This window comes from Perca flavescens, chromosome 3 (assembly GCF_004354835.1).
Source record: "Perca flavescens isolate YP-PL-M2 chromosome 3, PFLA_1.0, whole genome shotgun sequence".
Lineage (NCBI taxonomy): Eukaryota > Metazoa > Chordata > Actinopteri > Perciformes > Percidae > Perca > Perca flavescens.
In genome coordinates, this window is record NC_041333.1 from 23757859 (window position 1) to 23776588 (window position 18730).

At 39.6% G+C, this 18730-nt stretch overlaps 1 protein-coding gene across 4 annotated transcripts in view; it reads right to left on the reverse strand.

The window, feature by feature from the left end:
• kcnab1a (potassium voltage-gated channel subfamily A regulatory beta subunit 1a) overlaps positions 1-18730 on the reverse strand; it is a 113559-nt gene that overhangs the window by 28646 nt on the left and 66183 nt on the right. For all 4 annotated transcript variants that reach the window (XM_028572093.1, XM_028572101.1, XM_028572084.1 and 1 more), the window contains exon 2: positions 9469-9512. In XM_028572093.1, the coding sequence (XP_028427894.1) occupies positions 9469-9512 (44 nt within the window). The remainder of the gene's footprint in view (positions 1-9468; positions 9513-18730) is intronic.

Sequence of the window (18730 nt, forward strand, 5' to 3'; positions counted from 1 at the left end):
TGTCAGCCAATTAAAATGGGTTTGCACAAGCAAACGCACACAAACACTATATATCCCAACCAATTAGCATCGTCGAACCAGCGAGTGTGTTGACAGCACAGTGAAGCCCCTGCAGACCTACCTGCGGTCCGTCTTTTATCAGTGAATGAAGAGATAGTAAATTATCTGCAGCAGCAGACTGCCTGTGCTGAGAGGTCACAGTGACTTCACTAATCACTTAATTTCTCAATTAATCCACAGGGCAGACCCCTTTTTTTTTTTTTTTTTTTTAAATAAATCGATTAAGTTGGAATTAACTGGGGAGAAGTTTTACATTGTTGAAAGAGAATGTCCTTACACACTATGTGATATTTTCAGAGATGCGTAAATTAACTTAACGGATATTAAATTGTGTTCTGCTGGAATGTGAATTATTGTTAGTGGAATCGAAATAACTGATATTGAATTGACCGTAGTAACAAGAGATTTAACAGGAATACATTTAATTTCAGAGTGAGTATGTGGAAGGTTTCTCAATCTGGACTGCTGCCAGGAAAAAGAGCGAGAAAAAATAACAGACTGCTCGTAGCAGCAGCTGGGCACTGGGAGAACAATGCCCACAGGGACAGGGAAAGCAAAAGGGGAGAGAGAGAGTCGGGAAAGACGGGAGGAAAGGTGAGAGCAAGAGTGAAATAAACAATGAAAGCAAGAGTGTAAGAAGGAAATTAAGGATGGCATTTATTTACCTTGTTGAATAAGTTTAGATAAAGATGAAGGGATGAGAACAAGATGGATCAGAGAGGGTGAGAGAGAAAGCTCAGTTCATAGAGAAAGAGAAAGAGTGTAAGAGGTGGAGACTGTCAGGACAGAGGCCAAACTGTCAAGGCTGGAGTCACATCTTTCCTGTTCACATCTGATCACCCCTCCCTCCGTCCTGCACTCAGTCCCTGTGATGATGACGCTGTGTGTGGAATACTAATTCATCTGCCAGTTCAGATTCTCTCCTACAAATTAGCACACAGCAAATTAACCCAACACAAACAATCAGTAAGAAAACATTACTTTGAATTCAGCCAGAATCTTGAATTAATAAAGCTATTAATTACTCAGCTACACACATTTAATTTGTATAAAAGTTTTGAATATGCAAGTTAAATACGGTGGGGAGTGTGGTTTTATGTCTCTTTCAAAAGGGTGAAAAAACAAAGATCTTGCACTCAAACTCAATTTAAATTTTAAATGAACAGAAAAGTTGATAGCAGATGAAAGCGATAATCATATTTTCATTTCAATTTCATTTAAAACACATCCTGGTTCCGGGCCAAGTTTCAAAGTTTTAAAAGCAGCCTTGGGTCTTAAGTCACAGTGCAGCTGTAATCCAGTGAGCAAAGTTTAATATCACTCCAAATTACATTTTTAGGAATTTTCACAAACAAAATGTTTTGATGCGAAGACCAAACTTGGTTACAGCTCTGAAACAGCATATTCCTTTGTATGAAATTTGCATTTGTCTTTGACCGATTAAACCATCATGTAAATGAAGCTGTCACTACCCGATGTGAGTCGAGTGCAGATGTATGTTGGGCATGCGTCACTTTGTGACAATGACCAGATTTCACGCAGATCTGTTTTGCTGTTAGCCACAGAATAATGAGATAGGTTTACATAGCAGTAATTTAGTATTTAGCGTAAGGCATCACATTTTCACGGCATGATCCCTGATGTCAGATCTAGATTAGAGGCTGAAGTAGCCTACAAGAACCTGCTAACGAGAGACTTCTGTAATGTCAATACAATAAAAATAGACCTATAACGAAGTTTGTTCACTGCTGGCTACAAGTTAGCAATCAAACACAACAAAGGCTGTCACTTAAATGGCGTTTTGAGCTAACATTAGCAATCAAACAATCATATACAGCTAACACGTTTGCCGGATCTGGATCCCTTGGCGTTATACCGTAAACTGTTTAAATCTGAGCATGCGCAACTCACATCTGCACTCGACTCACACTGGGTTGTGACAGAAGCTAGAGACGGGTGTTTCTCTCAGGGCATCATCATGTAGTTGCAGATTGGCTCTTGTGTGACTCCTGCAACAGATACATCTCATCTTGGCTGCAGTCCACACAACCAACGACACATGGAGAAACGTTATTGAATGTGCATTTTCAGTCAGGTGTGATGAGTGTGTGTGTGTGTGTGTGTGTGTGTGTGTGTGTGTGTGTGTGTGTGTGTGTGTGTGTTCTGCTGAATTTTGCTGGTAAATGACAGTTTGATTGTGAAAATAACTGCATACATACCACACGCTCATACACACACTACATCCTCAGCTACCTTGCCACTGTTCCTTCCAGTTAAACAGTGAAACACAATTTAGCATCCTGTTCTGTTTGCCCTCTGTCTTCCTCCTCTCCCCTGCCAGCATCATGTCCGCCCTGGGCACAGCATGTGGCAGGCAGCTGGCATTATGCTGACCTTTTCTGCACCACGCAGCTCAGCCAGTTTGAGTCAGACCTCTCAGTCTACAGTGAACCACCTGGGGTAACAGCGCTCAGAGCTGGCCTGAGAGCCAGACATTACACCCTGAAAAACAAAAGGTTCTCTATGGCACTAAAACGTTTCTTTATATGTAATCTACCACTGACACCAGAGGCATACCTTTCGGTTCAACTCCACAAATGTATTTACCCAACTTAGTCACTTTTATATTGAAAGGTTCTTGGTGACCTGCGGCAGACAGATTATCAGCATCAACACATCAACTTTAAGTGCTGGGTAAAGCAATGCAACTGAATATATAAATAAAATCATACAAAAATGAAAAGAAAAATGTTGGGTTGCTGCTGCTGTCAATTATGAAGCAGTGTAATTATCAATATTAATTTATCTGTGCTGACCCAGCAGTTCAAAAATATTAAAATGACATACTTTCTAGTGTAAAACTCAACTGCACATACAGTGCATCATTCTGCACAGCAAAAGATCAAACATAAATAAGCAAAACACATATTTTAGTTGAGGGGGACTTCCCATCAGGTCAGACAAAAAACAGAAATTTACCACCAAGTTATTCAGTGATATTTAATGTTAAGCATGACAAATGATGCATATGTGGTAATTGAGATTAGCCGGAGAGGAACTTCATCAGGCTTGGCCAAGTTGAAATCCTTGCCTCTAAATGAGGCAGTAAATAAGAGAAAGTTTAGTCAGCAGAAGTATAACTTGGAGTGACTTGGAAATTTGTAGCAGTTATGGGAAGATACACAGGTGTTACTGAAAAGACCAGGAGCCAGCTTAAAGTTAGGAGTGTTGTCAAATAATCAAACACAGGCTAAAGCAGGGGCCTATTGCACAAAAGTAGAATAAAGAAATCCAGGATAAATGAAAAAGCGCAGCTTGACTTAGTGTGATCCACTCATCGCGGCTCAATCGGTTGCACGTTTGCTGAGCCAGGATAAGTAGGTGAAGCTATGTCAAGCCAGATGTACATAGCTGGGATAAGTGCACGTTCACGGATTTCTTAAATAGACCACGGTATCGATCACAGATTTACTGATGCAGAAATGGAAAAGACGTGGGCAGCATATGTTTCACCCGTTGAGCAGCAGCTTCTAATGGAAATTTACTAGGAGATGAAACATATAATATGCAAAAAGGGAAATACGGCTAAACGGGAAAAAAAAAGCCAGACAGACAATAGCGGACCGACTGAATACGTATGGATTTAAAAAAAAATTTACTTAGTCACTCCACATTTAAATTGCTTTAATATGCTTGTTTTATGTGTTGGTTTTATTGCTGTATCTGTTTCTATGCGCTAAATGTGCTGGTTTTAGTGTAAAGTGTCTTTGAGTAGCCTGTAAAGCACTATATAAATAAAAAAAAATAATTCTTGTTCCTGGGAAATTTATAAGGACTAGGCTTAATTTCAAAGCTTATTCATAATGCGAGAATATGTTTTACAACCACAGATCTCCATAAGCTATGTCTAATTCTAAATATCTTTCTACAATTAATGTTCATACAGAACAAGCATGACTGGACAAAAACTAGAAAAAGAAGTTACTTTAATACACACTGTAAGCATATCCGTAAAACAATGTAGCCTGTTATTCATGTTTTTTTTTTCTCACTCCCAAGCTCCAAGATGACAAGTGACAGCACCAAAATAAAATAATTAAGAAGCTTTGTGGCATTCCAACACATTCTCACTCCCATTTGGTAAAAAAGGACGTTTGATCAGGTGCCGTTGTCGTCGTTATTGATGCAAAAAGTCCGCTTTTAGAGTCCGCTGCACGGTGTGGGAGGAGATCCGGTGATCGCTAGCTTTACTGCGCAGCCTCCAACTGACAGAGACAACGTAAATGTGACGTGAGCAACGTGTCTGAAAGTTGGAAGTCTTCTGGTAGCTGTGCCAAGAGAAATCTCAATCATTCCCAATCTTACAGAGACGGAGAGTGTAGGTATATGTAAGGAGATAATATAAGCATAGGCTAATTATTGCTAACTAACATGCTAGTTAACATAAGTAATTAAACCTAAACAGCTAATTTAAGTCGAAACTGCCTGCGAGCTTCTCTTGTACTATACGGTAATTCCTCTACTGTGCGACAGTAAGTGACTTGGTTATGACACAATCGTTAGCTTATTTTTACAAAAGCGTCTGCTACGGAGCCATAATGTGAGGTACAAGGTAATGGAGCCTTTTATACATTGTCGTGTTTCTTTAGAAATAAACAATGGACAAATAGAGTCTTTAAACGCTTCAGATGTAAAGTTATTCGCAGTCAAGTGACGTAAAAAAAAAAAATGGCGGTCAGTGTAATGCTAACAAGAGGTGATCGCTTCGTAGCAACAAAATGGCGCCATCGGAGGTTTGCGTCCTGAAGCGAAGCTTACCCCCTTGGTCCCTCCACGCCCCTACTTTCCCTTGGTCCCTCCACGCTGAAGAATTCCCAAACAGCTGACTGTTGCAGGTTAATTCCTTGCAGGTGTTGCGGAAAAGTTTAGAGAAAGGAAAAAGAGACTGTGCTGTGTGCCTGTGTCTTTGAGAATTGCGTATAACTTATGGTGTCAGTTAATGAAGAAGTTGACCCAAACATGTCACACTGACCTGCAGTTGCAGGTTAATGTTGAATGTAAACAAAAGCTGCTGACGCCCCTGCACTATGTGGGAGAATCAGCGGTTGTGAGTAAAGCCCGCCTCAGCAGTTGTGATTGGTGCCTCAATTTTGTGAACATTGGAAATGGGTTTGAATGGGCTCTTCGCCAGACTGACTTGCAGAGCAAATCTCAAATTTGCCGGAAGTTTGTCAGGGTTTACCCAGGCTAGAGGGGTATTGCATAGTTCCCATGCATTTCAAGTGTTGCATATGGTAACTTATCCTACTTTGGATGTACCGTGAGCTAAACCGGTTATCCCTGTCACTGTGTCACGAGCCAAAGTAATAAGAGATTGTTGTAGCAACCAACGTAATAACTTAGATTTATTAGATTGTGTAATCAAATAGACATTTTACATACCTGAGGGCCAATTTGGGGACATTTTTGAATCATTTACAATCCCGTTATTGTGTATTGTGTTAAAAGCCCAACCGAGTGTGACTCAGATTTCACCAGTCGTCTTTCACTTTCCCTTTTAGCTTTTAGTTGTTCTTCGTTTAATTTCCTTCTTTTTTCCTGTGATGGTGCTGCCCCAGTATCAGCCATAACTACAACAGATAACTTCTAAGATAAAATTTAAATACAATTATGCCTATATAAAGATCTGTACAGCTACCTTTTATCTGCATACTCACTAACAGAGGCTTTTTTCGGTGATACACCGAAATCTGCGACCCGTCCGAATGTGTTACTGTAGCGCCGTCTACCTGCCGTGAATCATTTTGTGACTTTGCGGGACAAATCAAACCCAGGCAGAGGCATTAATTAAAAATATATAAAAATATTTAAATTTCTGAGAAACCGAGTAAGCGAGGATTTATAATTTTCTCTCAAACTTCAAAAACGGGACTCTGACGTATAAATTAATCACTTATCTGTTTTCTTATTCTGGGCCCTATTTTAACGAGCAAGTAGCTATGTGGGCGGATCTCGATCCCGACGCAAATCTAAAAATGGGTTGGTCTGAAGTAGCTAGGTGTGGTTTGAGCGTAACGTGCATAAACCAATCGGAAGAGAACCAATCATATGCGGTTTCATCAAAAGTCTGCTGTGCGTCGGGTGCAAAATAGGAATGATACATGCGTCGGTGTACAAAGGCAATTGCGCTGAGTGCAAGATAGGGTCCTCTGTGAAACCTAAAAGTCCTGGTGCGCCGATACAACTCAAAGTAAAAAGCTTGCATAATTAAATCTTTGAAGATATTTAGAAATCAGACTTTACCTTAACTTTATAACGAAATGAGTTCATACATCATTAAAATACTAAATGATTCAATATTTCAGTAAAACATCACTTTTCAGTTAAGTTCCATCGGTCAGTGTTCCTCATCAGATTTATTTCATTTTATTTCTATGATTTCACCAGAAATCGCAGAAGAAAAGTCTTCTTTTCCTGCGATCAAGATGATTCTTAGGAGTTGATCAGCCAATCAAAAGCCTGGTATGGTCTGACTGTCATGAATGAACACATCAGAAACAATCCAAAACACAAACAAACACTTTCTGAACTGTTACATTCCAAACCCTGTATTCTGTAATTGTTCTACTTTGAAAGTATGTAGAGACCGTAAAGTGACTTAATAGTGAAGCTTCTGTTCTAATCATAATAATAGTTTTCCTATACAGTATTGAATTTGCAGAAATATTATTACCTTTGTAATCTTGCAGGCCGAGCGAGTGAATCTATACCGGTACCTGTGTATATTAGCGTTTATCCTCCTGGCTTCTATTGTCTCTATTTCATTTTCAAACTTTGTCTGAGGGAGAAGGAACAAGTAAAAACACACACACACACACACACACACACACACACACACACACACACACACACACACACACACACACACACACACACACACACACACACACTCTCACATGCTCTTTATGATGACAGATATATGTGTGTGTTAAGTCTCCTACCCACTCATTATGCTATATATTGAAGCTGAAATGGGGGTGGGTTTGACTCTCTTGAGAAGTAAAGAATTTTTACCAGCAACCCACACTGATATGGCAACACATACACACATACAGGTCTATACTACAAACGCCTCCTCCGGAAAAATACAACTTGATTAGATAACAGCCATTTTATCAGAAAGTAAGATGATATATATGTGTATATATATATGTGTGTGTGTGTGTGTGTGTGTGTGTGTTTGTGTGTATATGAGTGTCACCATTTAAACCAGGATGTAGGGTAGGGCTGAAATGATTCCTCGAATAACTTGAATAATTCAATTACAAAAAATCCTTGAAGCATAATTCTTTGCCTCAAAGCTTCGTTAAATCAATGTAATTAAGGTTGTACGGCTCACTGTGTTTCCGCACGGAGGATTATGGTGCATTCTTTTTGTCTTGTAATCGCGACTAGTAGCTCGAGTGTGACGTCACATCCGTGTCAAAAAAACGAGAAACGAACTCGGGGTCCTCTGAGTTCAGACGACTTGACGAGTCGTATATACGACCTCGGGGGCGTTCTTTTTGCAACTTACGGTTCGTAACTCCGAAAAACGACTCGTTGATCGACTTCGGTGGACAAAACGCAAAAGAACGCACCCTTATTACTAGCGCTCAACAAGTTGACGCTTCTGTGGACACAAGACTGACGGCCCAGATTACAAATGAAAATAGCGAGGGTCTAAGAGACAGGCGAGAGAAAACGACAGAAAGTTTGGGATCATTTTAAGCTGCAAACATGCTGCTACTAGCCTGACGTGGTCATACTCAGATTCTAGTCAGAATGTGAGTCTGAAACCGCTCCATTGGGCTGTGATTATGGGGCGTGTTCCAACCGAACCAGGAAAAAAAATGCCTCTGCATTCATTGGATAGATTTCAAACCAATCAGAGCAACGGAACTTAACACTGTGTATCGTCTCCATAGCAACCACTCTTTGCACAATGCATTCGCGTGCATTCGTTCTAACTTCCGACTTTTAGAATTTTTAGAAGCAGGATATATCATTTGTTTCTTGTAAATATAAATGTGGATAACGTTAGTAATAGTGACAGGCTCGCTACAGTCGCATTTCTAGAGATGGATCGGCGAAAACACGTTTTATTTCTCTGATTCACGGCTTTGTTCTAGCGCCGGCGGTCCCTCTCTTCAGTCTCTCTCTATGTCTCTCCACCATATAACGCTCTCTCTCTTCAGTCTCTCTCTATCTCGCTCCACCATATAACGCTCTCTCTCTTCAGTCTCTCTCTATCTCGCTCCACCATATAACGCTCTCTCTCTCTTCAGTCTCTCTATCTCGCTCCACCATATAACTCTCTCTCTCTTCAGTCTCTCTCTATCTCTCTCCACCATATAACGCTCTCTCTCTTCAGTCTCTCTATCTCGCTCCACCATATAATGCTACCATGCTTTCGGGCAGTTGTTGAGGCTCCTCCGCTGAGGATTTTAAAATGAATGCGCTGTCGATATCTTCTGTAACAGACGCGATGGTGGAATCTACACATCTCAACAAATTCAACCCAAGCGTTCTTTGGTGACGTGGTTGATTCTGTTACTGTTGATCATCTGTCCGACAATCTGATTGGTCCGAACAGATCCTGTTCGGGCAATAATTGCTTCTCAACGGAGCGACTCCAGACCGAACTTCCCAACCTCGACTTTTGTGGGCGGGGCTAAGTTCGGCTGGCATCCAGGCTATGCTGCTACACCATCTCAGTAGAAAACATCCAGTCTACTCATCCATTCCACGGAGCGAACCCGACACAAGGTAACGAACGGCTGCTCTCGTCTACCACGCTGTTTTACACAACTAGCCTACAGCATGCTACTATGCTAATAGCAATGTTTTACCAACAAGCTAAAACGAAAGCTGTCGGTTTGCAGTCTGTTTATTAGTTTGCTACTAATCTTTGGAAACTTAGCTGCTGCCGGTCAGTGAACAGCTCTTTTGCATATCCAGTGCAAAGAGACAGAGGCAAGGTTCTTGGAATTTGGCAATAAAAATGTTTTCCTTTTTTTGGTAAACAGCAATAATAAATATTTACTATTGCTGTTTACTAAGTATTTCTTAATAAGTATTTCTTATCCGATTACTCGATTAATCGATGGAATAATCGGTAGAATACTCGATTACTAAAATAATCGATAGCTGCAGCCCTTATTTTTGCCAATTGACTTAATTGTGTAAATGACTTTATGCAAAACTCATCTACGTATTACTACACATATTCTACAGAATAGAAACAGATTTATTTTTCTGTTTTGTTGTTATATTATTTGTTTAGTCTGTGTAATTGGTGCTGTTGTTTTCTAAGTAAGGCCTAAGGGAGAAATGCATTACGGGTAGTGAAGCCTAGAGTGTACTCACCCAGTCCTAAGCAAGATACTCTGAGTCCTGACTTTCCAAGGTTCCTGCAAAAACAGAACAAAAGAGAATCACATCTCTTGTACATGCAAAATCAAACACACATATTTAACCAAATAAGTTAAAGGATCTTACATTATAATCCAAACAGAAGATCAGTAATGATGGTTTTGTATCATGTTTGGTGACATGTGGACGATATTAAAAGAAAAAGAATCAGCTATTTATCTAACCCATTACAATTTCTACCTTAGTCATCGTAGACGTTTTATTTTGTTAGACATTTTAAACTGTGATAGATAAAAAAAAAAAAAAGTTTGTTACATGACATGTAGACTGATGTCAAGTGAATAACAAGCAGGCCTTTCATTTTTTACAAGAGGCTGGATGTGGCTTTGCTTCAGATAATCATACAACAGTTTGACAGTTATTCTGATTTCTCCACGACAGGAAATTGAAATTCACTTTTAACGTGAAAGTATGCAAGAGAAAGCCTTGAGTGGAATGAAGTGTTTATCAGCACTTAAATGTTACCTTCCAGGTGTAAATAATGGAGTGAGAAACAGGACGAGAGGAAAAGACACTAATGAAAAAACATCAACACTGAACGGACAAGATGGAAAACACTAATCAAAACATGTAGTAATGAAAAATAATGAAAAGAAAGATATATACTCCAGGATGGAGATTGTGTGTGTATGTGTGTGTGTGTGTGCACGTGTGTGTGTGTGTGTGTGTGTGTGTACTACAGATATTAAATGCATCTTATTAGCTTGCTAATAGCCTCATTAGCTGTGTCATTAACACCACATACAATCTGTGCTAACCATTAGAGTTCTTTGGCGTGTATAGTATATACACATGCATCGCTGGATATACACAATGTTTAGTCTGTCCTTTTGTGAATCCTCACCTGCCTTTGCAACCTCATTAACCCACGAAATCAAGGATATGCTTACTATAGTGACTCAGGTAATCACTTTTTACCCTGTTCAGCTGAAGAGCTTCTCTGGAATGTAAAAATAAATAATTAAAATTATTACCAGTATTATTGTTGCTGTTGTTAATATTTTTAATGATCCCATGTCCATTACATTTATCCATTTAAGTTGATATGGCTAACATGTTAGCACAGTTGCATAGTTACATATCTAACAGACAGGGAGCAACATTAACATTCATTTGGAGTCAAAGTTTCTGTCAACCTCGCGATTTAAGTTCAATAGTCACTCTCCTTCTAGCTCTCGACCAACTCCTGAAGGAAATATCTGGCTCTGTAGCTGTTAAATGCTCCACTATGTTTACTAGCTAGTTGTTAACTTTGTCTTTGTCATTTGGTGCTGGACAGGTAGTTATAGAGCAGAGGTTGTCATTCTTGTCTGTTCCACTACTGTGGGTAGACTGGCAGATCCCTTCCATGTCCAATCAAGCATGAGGAACATTTATTTTCTTGTCATGTCAGATTGCTGGACATGGACTGATGACTAAAGAAATGCTACAGGACACAGACACACAGACACACAGACACACAGACACACAGACACACAGACACACACACAGACACACAGACACACACACACACACACACACACACACACACACACACACACACACACACACACACACACATTTTAGCAGGTGCAAGGCTTAAACCACTGCTCCAATTCATCAGCTTGTAGGCAGTACAGGTGCCCGTTTCAGGAAGGAGGTTTTACAAACTCTGAGTCTAACCCTGCACTCTGAGTTGATTTACCCTGAGATGGGAAACAGAGTTTTCGGTTCCAGAACAGCTGATTTGAGTTGGTTCAATCAACTCAGAGAAGGTTCACTCAGATTTAAGCGCCTCACCATCACAATAAAAAGGCAGCATGAATGGAGCTATGATACTAAGATTCACCATGGCAACAACCACAAACAAATCGATGCGCACATACAGCGAGATTGAATATATATTTTGTTAAAAATAGCAAAACGGCTGCTGCTGCAAAATAGCAAGAATTGGTGTGGGAGAAAATTGCTGCTCGAGTCAATGCGCAAGCATTGACAGTGTATTAATTTCATAATTAATCACAGGTAACCTATAACATTACTGGTGAAAACTTGAATGGTATTACACCTATAATTTCATTTAGGTGCAATCCTGCAGGCGAAAAAGTAAGCTACTAAAAATCCCATTCTGAGGCTGCAGTACCATGTCATTAACAGAACTATAATTTATAATCATTTAATTATTTTTAATGGCGCTCACTGGTTTGTGTCCATGGAACACGTTACAAACGTTACAGTGCAAGGCACACTTTTCTGACTGCTCTGCATACAGTGGCTTTACTAATATGCTCCGCATCACCAATGTCCACGATGGTGGATGTTAGTGATATGAAGACAGATAAGGTATCTACATATCTAATCGACTGAAGAAAAATGATACCACTCAAATAGGTAGTTATCTGGAAATGAAAATACATCTAGTCGGGGCCTCAATATCATCTCCTGACATATGTTTAACTCCCTGCAAAGTAATACAGCTTCTTCATCAACGGGATCGTTGATGAAAGGAAATGCCATGCTCGAGAAAAAAAAAAGTTGCCTAACATAGTTAATAAACCAACACTTTTTTTATTCATGCAGATGACAACACTGCTCTAAAATGCACCTGATACAGACTGAATGAATGAATGAACGAATGAGGAAAGAGCGCTGTGTCAGAGGGAGGAGACCGAGAGAAACTCAAGGTTTATTGAAGAAAACCTGCTCCCGACCAGGTTAGGTTCACAGGCTCAGTTACCATAGTAACTGACTGAGGTTAAATTACCTCTCTTTTTCTGAAACGGGCTGAGTAACCCCTCCTCAGGTTTAAATATCCTCCCTTTCTGAATCGGAAAACCCAGAGTTTCCTTCATCTCAGGGTTTTCAAACTCCTCAAACTCAGTTTTCACTAAACCTGCTTTCTGAAACGGACATAATTTTTATCTCAACATTTGCCATTTTTAGTCACACTTTAAGAAGTGGAGAATACAAGAAGGAAACGTCTGTGTTCCACACTGTGTACACCTTAAATTACAGTGGGTGATATATAGAGATGTTCCGATACCAATACCAGTATCGGCTCAGATACTGCCTAAAATGCTAAATCGGTATCGGGAGGTACTGGAGTTTATTCACCGATCCGATACCACGTAATAAAGCCACGTAAAAAATTGTGTCTCTAGTCTCTTGTGGGGCACAGTGCATGTTGTTCCATTCCCAAGAAGCCCCAGATAAATTCCAGAAAATAAAAATGTGTTTATCATATCTATGTGTCTTGCAAACATCCAATAGGTCACTCATTGCAAGTCCCTGCAGATAGGCTTCTGCACTCAACATAAAACAATGGAAATGCACAAATTAATTTATCTTTAAAACCTGCGAACTCTATTATATAGTAATTCAGTTTCTTACACTTTAAGTTTCTCTGAATTTGTATTAAAACACATCATAGCCTCATTAAAAAGGATCACATTTACAGGCTCAGCCTTGTGTATTGATTGAAGAGTACATTATTCACAGCTGTCAGCAATCTTTCATTTTTGCTCACCTGTCAAAAGCACTTTAGTTATGCATTGCTGACATGTCACCTCTGTATCCGTCAATATCAGAATAGTTTATTGGGCACTACCCTCAGATAATTGATTCTGGATGATGCATTAGATCCTCAGTAACTCACAAACATTCACAAAGGACACTGAACATTTTGGTCAAGGTGCTCTTGAATAACAAGTAACAGGAATTACTTTAGCTCCTCAGAAACAAAATCAAAAGATGATTACGCATGAATACTTTTTAAGCACCACAGTTCTGGCTTTGATTTCTACATTTGTTATTTCAGTGTGGAAGGTGCATATTCCTCCCTTGTTTGCATGGTTTTCCTTCCAGTCTAGGGTTAGGTCCAAATTAAGTGGAAGACAGTTGATGTCTGATGTCAAGGAATGTGACTGTGACGGATACTGTGTTCAGCTGAAATCTTGCTGTCGCTCAAGTACCAGGACCAGGCTCCAGCCCTTCCAGTGACCCTAAACAGGAATTAGCAGGTTAAAAAAGCATGAATAAAAGTTCTGGAAGGTTGCTTTTATTGCCCAAAAAAGATATTATAAATAGTTTAAAGTACAGGCTTGCCTATAGTCAGTCAATCTTTTTAATTTTGATCATGGGTACTGGAAGCGCTGAGTCAGCCAATGTCGCTGTTTCCCAGCCACGACCATGAATGATTACGATACAGGAGACCACTATTTTAGGGCCTAAAGAGAAAAGCAGGGTTGGAGCCAGAGCGTAGCACAGACAGATAACCTATCAATGCAAATAAACTGCATACTGTAATTAGTAATATGACAACCAGTAATCCATTCAGAAATACTTCTTTTGCAAACGGAATGATGTTGAGTTATGTTTCTGGCTACTGAGCATTTATTTCTGTATACTTTCTTTTGCTCACTGTTTGACTTATGTTTACTGAAGTAATAAAGGAACAAATCACTTTTTTTTTTTAGATCAGCTTGGTTGAACCTACACAATGCATCCCCTGATTCAGCTTTCACAGGGATAGATTGTGTTATGGATGGAAGAACGGCAGTGAAGAGCATAATCGATGAGATGGAGAGAATGATGCAGAGAAGTAGAAAATAAGATTTCCCCACTTGGGAGATGGGGTAAGAAAGTGATCTCCCTCATTTAAAACCCCTTTCAAATTGCTCTTCATAGATATGCAAATGCTTATAGCCACACAAATAACCAAACCCCCACCACTAAACACACCCACCCAAGCTAATACAGCCGTCCTCGCCCATCAAATATTTACTGAAATATGAACCCCCCGTAGCCGCTTTTCCAAACAGATCTACCATAACAAGCCTTCCCCCATCAATGAGGCTATTCAACTCTGCTTAAACATTAATTTGCCTGATGATGGACAGTAATGACTTTCTCCAATACCCCCGGTACGGCAATATTATCCTCTCTCTTCATCTGACAAAACTTACTCTCTCTCGCTCTCATTCTCTCTCATTCTCTCTCATTCTCTCTCTCCCTCTCTCTCGGTCACAGACATCACCACAGATCTGTCACTGATTCACCCATTACCTCCTCCGCTACAGTAGTGGGGAAAGCTGCACAGTATTCAGGAAGAGAAGAAATTAGGTTATGCTTTGAGTCTGCATTTTTAAGAAGATAAGTTTTTACTAGAGAGTTGGGGGTAATTAACCGTTTGGTCAGAGGCCCTCGTCGTCTGAGGCACCGACGCACGAGGCACCTTTAGCGTAAGCATGCAACACACGGAGCCAGGGTAGATGGATGGGTCAAACAAACACGGACTTTCACCCAGGAGACCCCTGTTTGTGTGCCGTGTGAAACCAGAAGTCAACGACTTTTTAAAATATACGTAGCCTACGTAAGTTAACTTTCTTACTTTTAACCCAAAACACGATCTTTTGTTGCCTAAACCTAACCGAGTATACCTATTAACAAAATAAACCTACGTTGGAAGTTTATTTTTGAAAAGAAACGCCATCCCTGAAGGGGTACCTGGAGCCGCATAGTATGAAGACCAAGCGTCTGGATTTGAAGAGTTGGGAGTGAATATGTAATTGGCCAAGAAGTCACATCAGAAGTTATAGCATTGCCTTAAATTGCCTTTTATTAATCTCATAAGATTTAACTAAAATGTTTATTACTTGCATTAAAGGGATTCACTTTAAAATTCTGTACAAATTTCACAAGTGAGACATTTATTTCTTTACAATAGTCTGCTTTCTTTTTTGTTTGCTATGTGCTCATATTCCTTTATTTGTAACTGTAAAGCAATTTGTAAGGTTTTGAAAAATGCTATACATTTGTATTGTAAACTTTACAGTAAAGGGTCATCTCTAACAGAAAAAAGCCCTGGACAATATTTTTGATGAAAGCTAACAGTACAGAAAAACTTGGCTGCCCTTGAAAGTATGGTCAACGTTGGTCAGTGTTTTATTTCTGGGTGTACTTTTTCTTTAATGATTTTGTGGATGCCTTTCAGAGGGATGGTTTCATTTTTGAGAGCAATTTTTCATCAAATTGCTGTTTAGGATATGGAAAACAGTTATAAGCCACGAGAGACCGTCTGACACGCTCCGTTGACTGTAAAACAGGCTGTGTGTGTGTGTGTGTCTCTCAGAGAAAGTGAATGACCACTCCACCGTCGTCATAACTCTATTTACCACTGTTTTAATCTCCCTCTATGTCACTGTCTTTCTGTCCGTCTCTGCCTCCACAAATGTTTCTCTTTCCCAGTTACTTTTTTTCTGTATTTCCACATTGGCTCCCTCTTTATCCGTGTTATTGCCCTCTTAGTTTTTGTAATTTCCTCTCCTACTCGCTGTCCGTCATCTTCACACATGTACAGTAATTTTCTCTGCACCTCATACTGTAGCAATCAATTGTGACTCAGTGTGATCTGATGTTGTAAATGGCTCTGCCTTTGCTTTGTCTTCATATTTGTCTCAATCTCTACCATTTTTGTCTATTTGTACTTCTGGTTACAGTATTCATACAGTACATGTCATTACAGGTAAACTCAATATGCTTTACATTAAAGTAGATGTAGGTGCAGTAGGTGGCTATGTCTGTCCTTTCCTCTCACTTCAGCTCAATTTAATTCAATTTCATGATCAAATATGTATACTGTAGAAAATCACCTGCCAACATTCAAACTGTACTGACCATACTTTGTTTTAGCTATGCAAACTGAAACTGCGCAGTTTTGCTTATCATTCAAAAGAGACATTGCAGTAAGCATGTGTGCATCCCTCTCCTCCTCCTCAATCAGACAATATCCCCATCCTCTCACTCTCTTTTTACCTCGCACTTGCATGCCATCATATCTTGAACATCTATCACCCTTAATCACATATTTAACTCTGAAGGTCTGTCAAGGTGCCTACTTTGTGCAGCAGTTTGGCAAAAAGCTTCTTTCACTTCTTTTCTCATAGCTGCTGCTGACTTATTTTTTTTTGTGTTCTCTAAACATCTTCAACCACAGATTCCTCCAACTCCTCGACAAATTTTGAAGAAGAGAGGGAAGAGAATCTGACACACACATTCATAATCAGTAATAGCAAGTTGTAATAATAGATTTGCATAAAATCTTCTATTGGTAAAAAGGCTGCAATGATAATGACTTCAATTGAGAAAACAAGAGAGCCATCTGTAGATAATCATCATGCTGCGTGGACTAATTATTTCTCCATTTCTAAATGACTGAGTAATTAAGAAAGGGAGTTTGTTTCAGTGATTGATTAACAAAAACTAAAAAGCTGAAACAGATCTACTGAGATATCAACTATGAGACACTTTATTCACCCGCATCAATAAAATTCATATGAGAAAAGAAAGAAGAAAAAGAAATAAAGAAAATGACTTGAAAATGTTAAGTGCAAGCAAGGCGCTGATAAACTGCACCACAAAGCCACAGATCCGAAAAAGCACTTGTCCAAAGGGAAACTGTTGAGTTTGTGTATATATAGTGATTAATAATGTACCAATTAAAATAAAAGATTTAATTACAATTTAAGTTGCCTTCAGGTCCCAGAGTGAGAGGAAAACATCAAATATTCACACGATCAACCCAAAGATAGAGGTATGGGGATGAGCTGACGCTCCCTTCTCTCACATCACCGGCTGTCTCTCATCTGCCCTCCTGCTATTTCTGACCTTACGCTGGCCTCATGTCCCTCCACTCTTACTGCCATTCAGAAAAAAGGATGATCCTCTTAAATGGTCTTGAAACTGATATACTTGCATTGTGGCTGTAAAATAATGTTTGATAAACATTTTCAGCAAAATCATCATTGACTTATTGTGGGAGATGCATACTATGGCAGCGGCGTCACGCAAAAGCGCACGTGGATAAACATTTTAGAATCCGCTAAAGACCAATCAGCTGCTTCCTCCCATTCAGGGTCTGATGTACATATCTCTGCCAGGGGTTGATGCATAGACTGTATAAGTGCACCCAAAACATCTTGATTGCCTCCTGGTGGCTGGCTTCAGTATAGGTCATAAACTAGGCCAAACTAAAAAAGGACAAGTCAAATAGATTTTTGGAGAGGAAGTGGAGATGTATCGTCCATCTTTATATACAGTCTATGGTCGCTACCCAGAACAACAATCATTAAGAGGACATTAAGATGAAGAGACAGAAGCTACATCAGGTCAGTCATGGTCATGAGGAAAATACCTTGGTCAATACGAGCATATGGTGATATTCTGTGTTTCTCTTACTGTCAACAAATCCCATGAAAACCAACAATGAATTTATCCTACTAGCAATTGCTGGGTCACATGATCCTTCATTTTCGATTAACCTGGGCACGGTAATATATTTTGATTTAATCCCACATTCACTTTCTAAGACTCCAGTATAGCACAAATGTTTATTAATACGCAACTTAAAATGATCACCAACAAATCCACCATTTACTTCTGTTTGAGTCACGTTCCCTAACACCTACGCTGCCCAGGTGTTTTAGAAAGTTACCTAGAAAGCCAAAGACTCATTTATTGTAGGTTTTGGTGTTTTCTCCAGAGCACATCCATTTACCCTTTGCCTATTGCTTCAAAGACACTGCCTATAAAGTTCCATAGAAAAATTCTAAAATTGCAACCATCATTCTTAAGTCTCTTTTGAAAGCAATCTGTATATGCATGTGGTTGTGTGAATGTATTTATGCAATCATGCAGACATGCATACATAAATAAATGCATGAATACATGCATCTGCACCTGCTTGCATTTTGTGCCTGTACCTGTGCATCCATAGGAGCTAAACTGCTTCTATGAACTAAGGAGCAATCTCAGCAGTGAGGCTATTTCATGCCTTTCAAGCACTGAGCTTTGAGTGGGTGGAAGTGTGTGAAGAAGTGAAGGGGTCAACTCTTAAAGCCTACATCCAGAGTAATGCAGCAGCTTGTGTATGGGAGTAATATAAAAGCTGTCACCTAGCAAGCAAGGCAAGATAACACTGCCAATGGGAGCAGTAGGAAGCACAATTTCAGCAATTGAATCATTCTTTTGACACCTTCACATTTGCAGCTGCAACATATACTGTGACGAGAGCAGTAATTGTAAGTGCGGAGAGAATTGTGGTGGCGCCTGTGCACGTGTGCATCTTCGAGCAATGGATTGTGCAAACATCCATTGCTGCGTGCAGAATTTGGCAGTGAATGGCTGAGAGCAGCGTGTTGAAATTTACAGTAATATATTA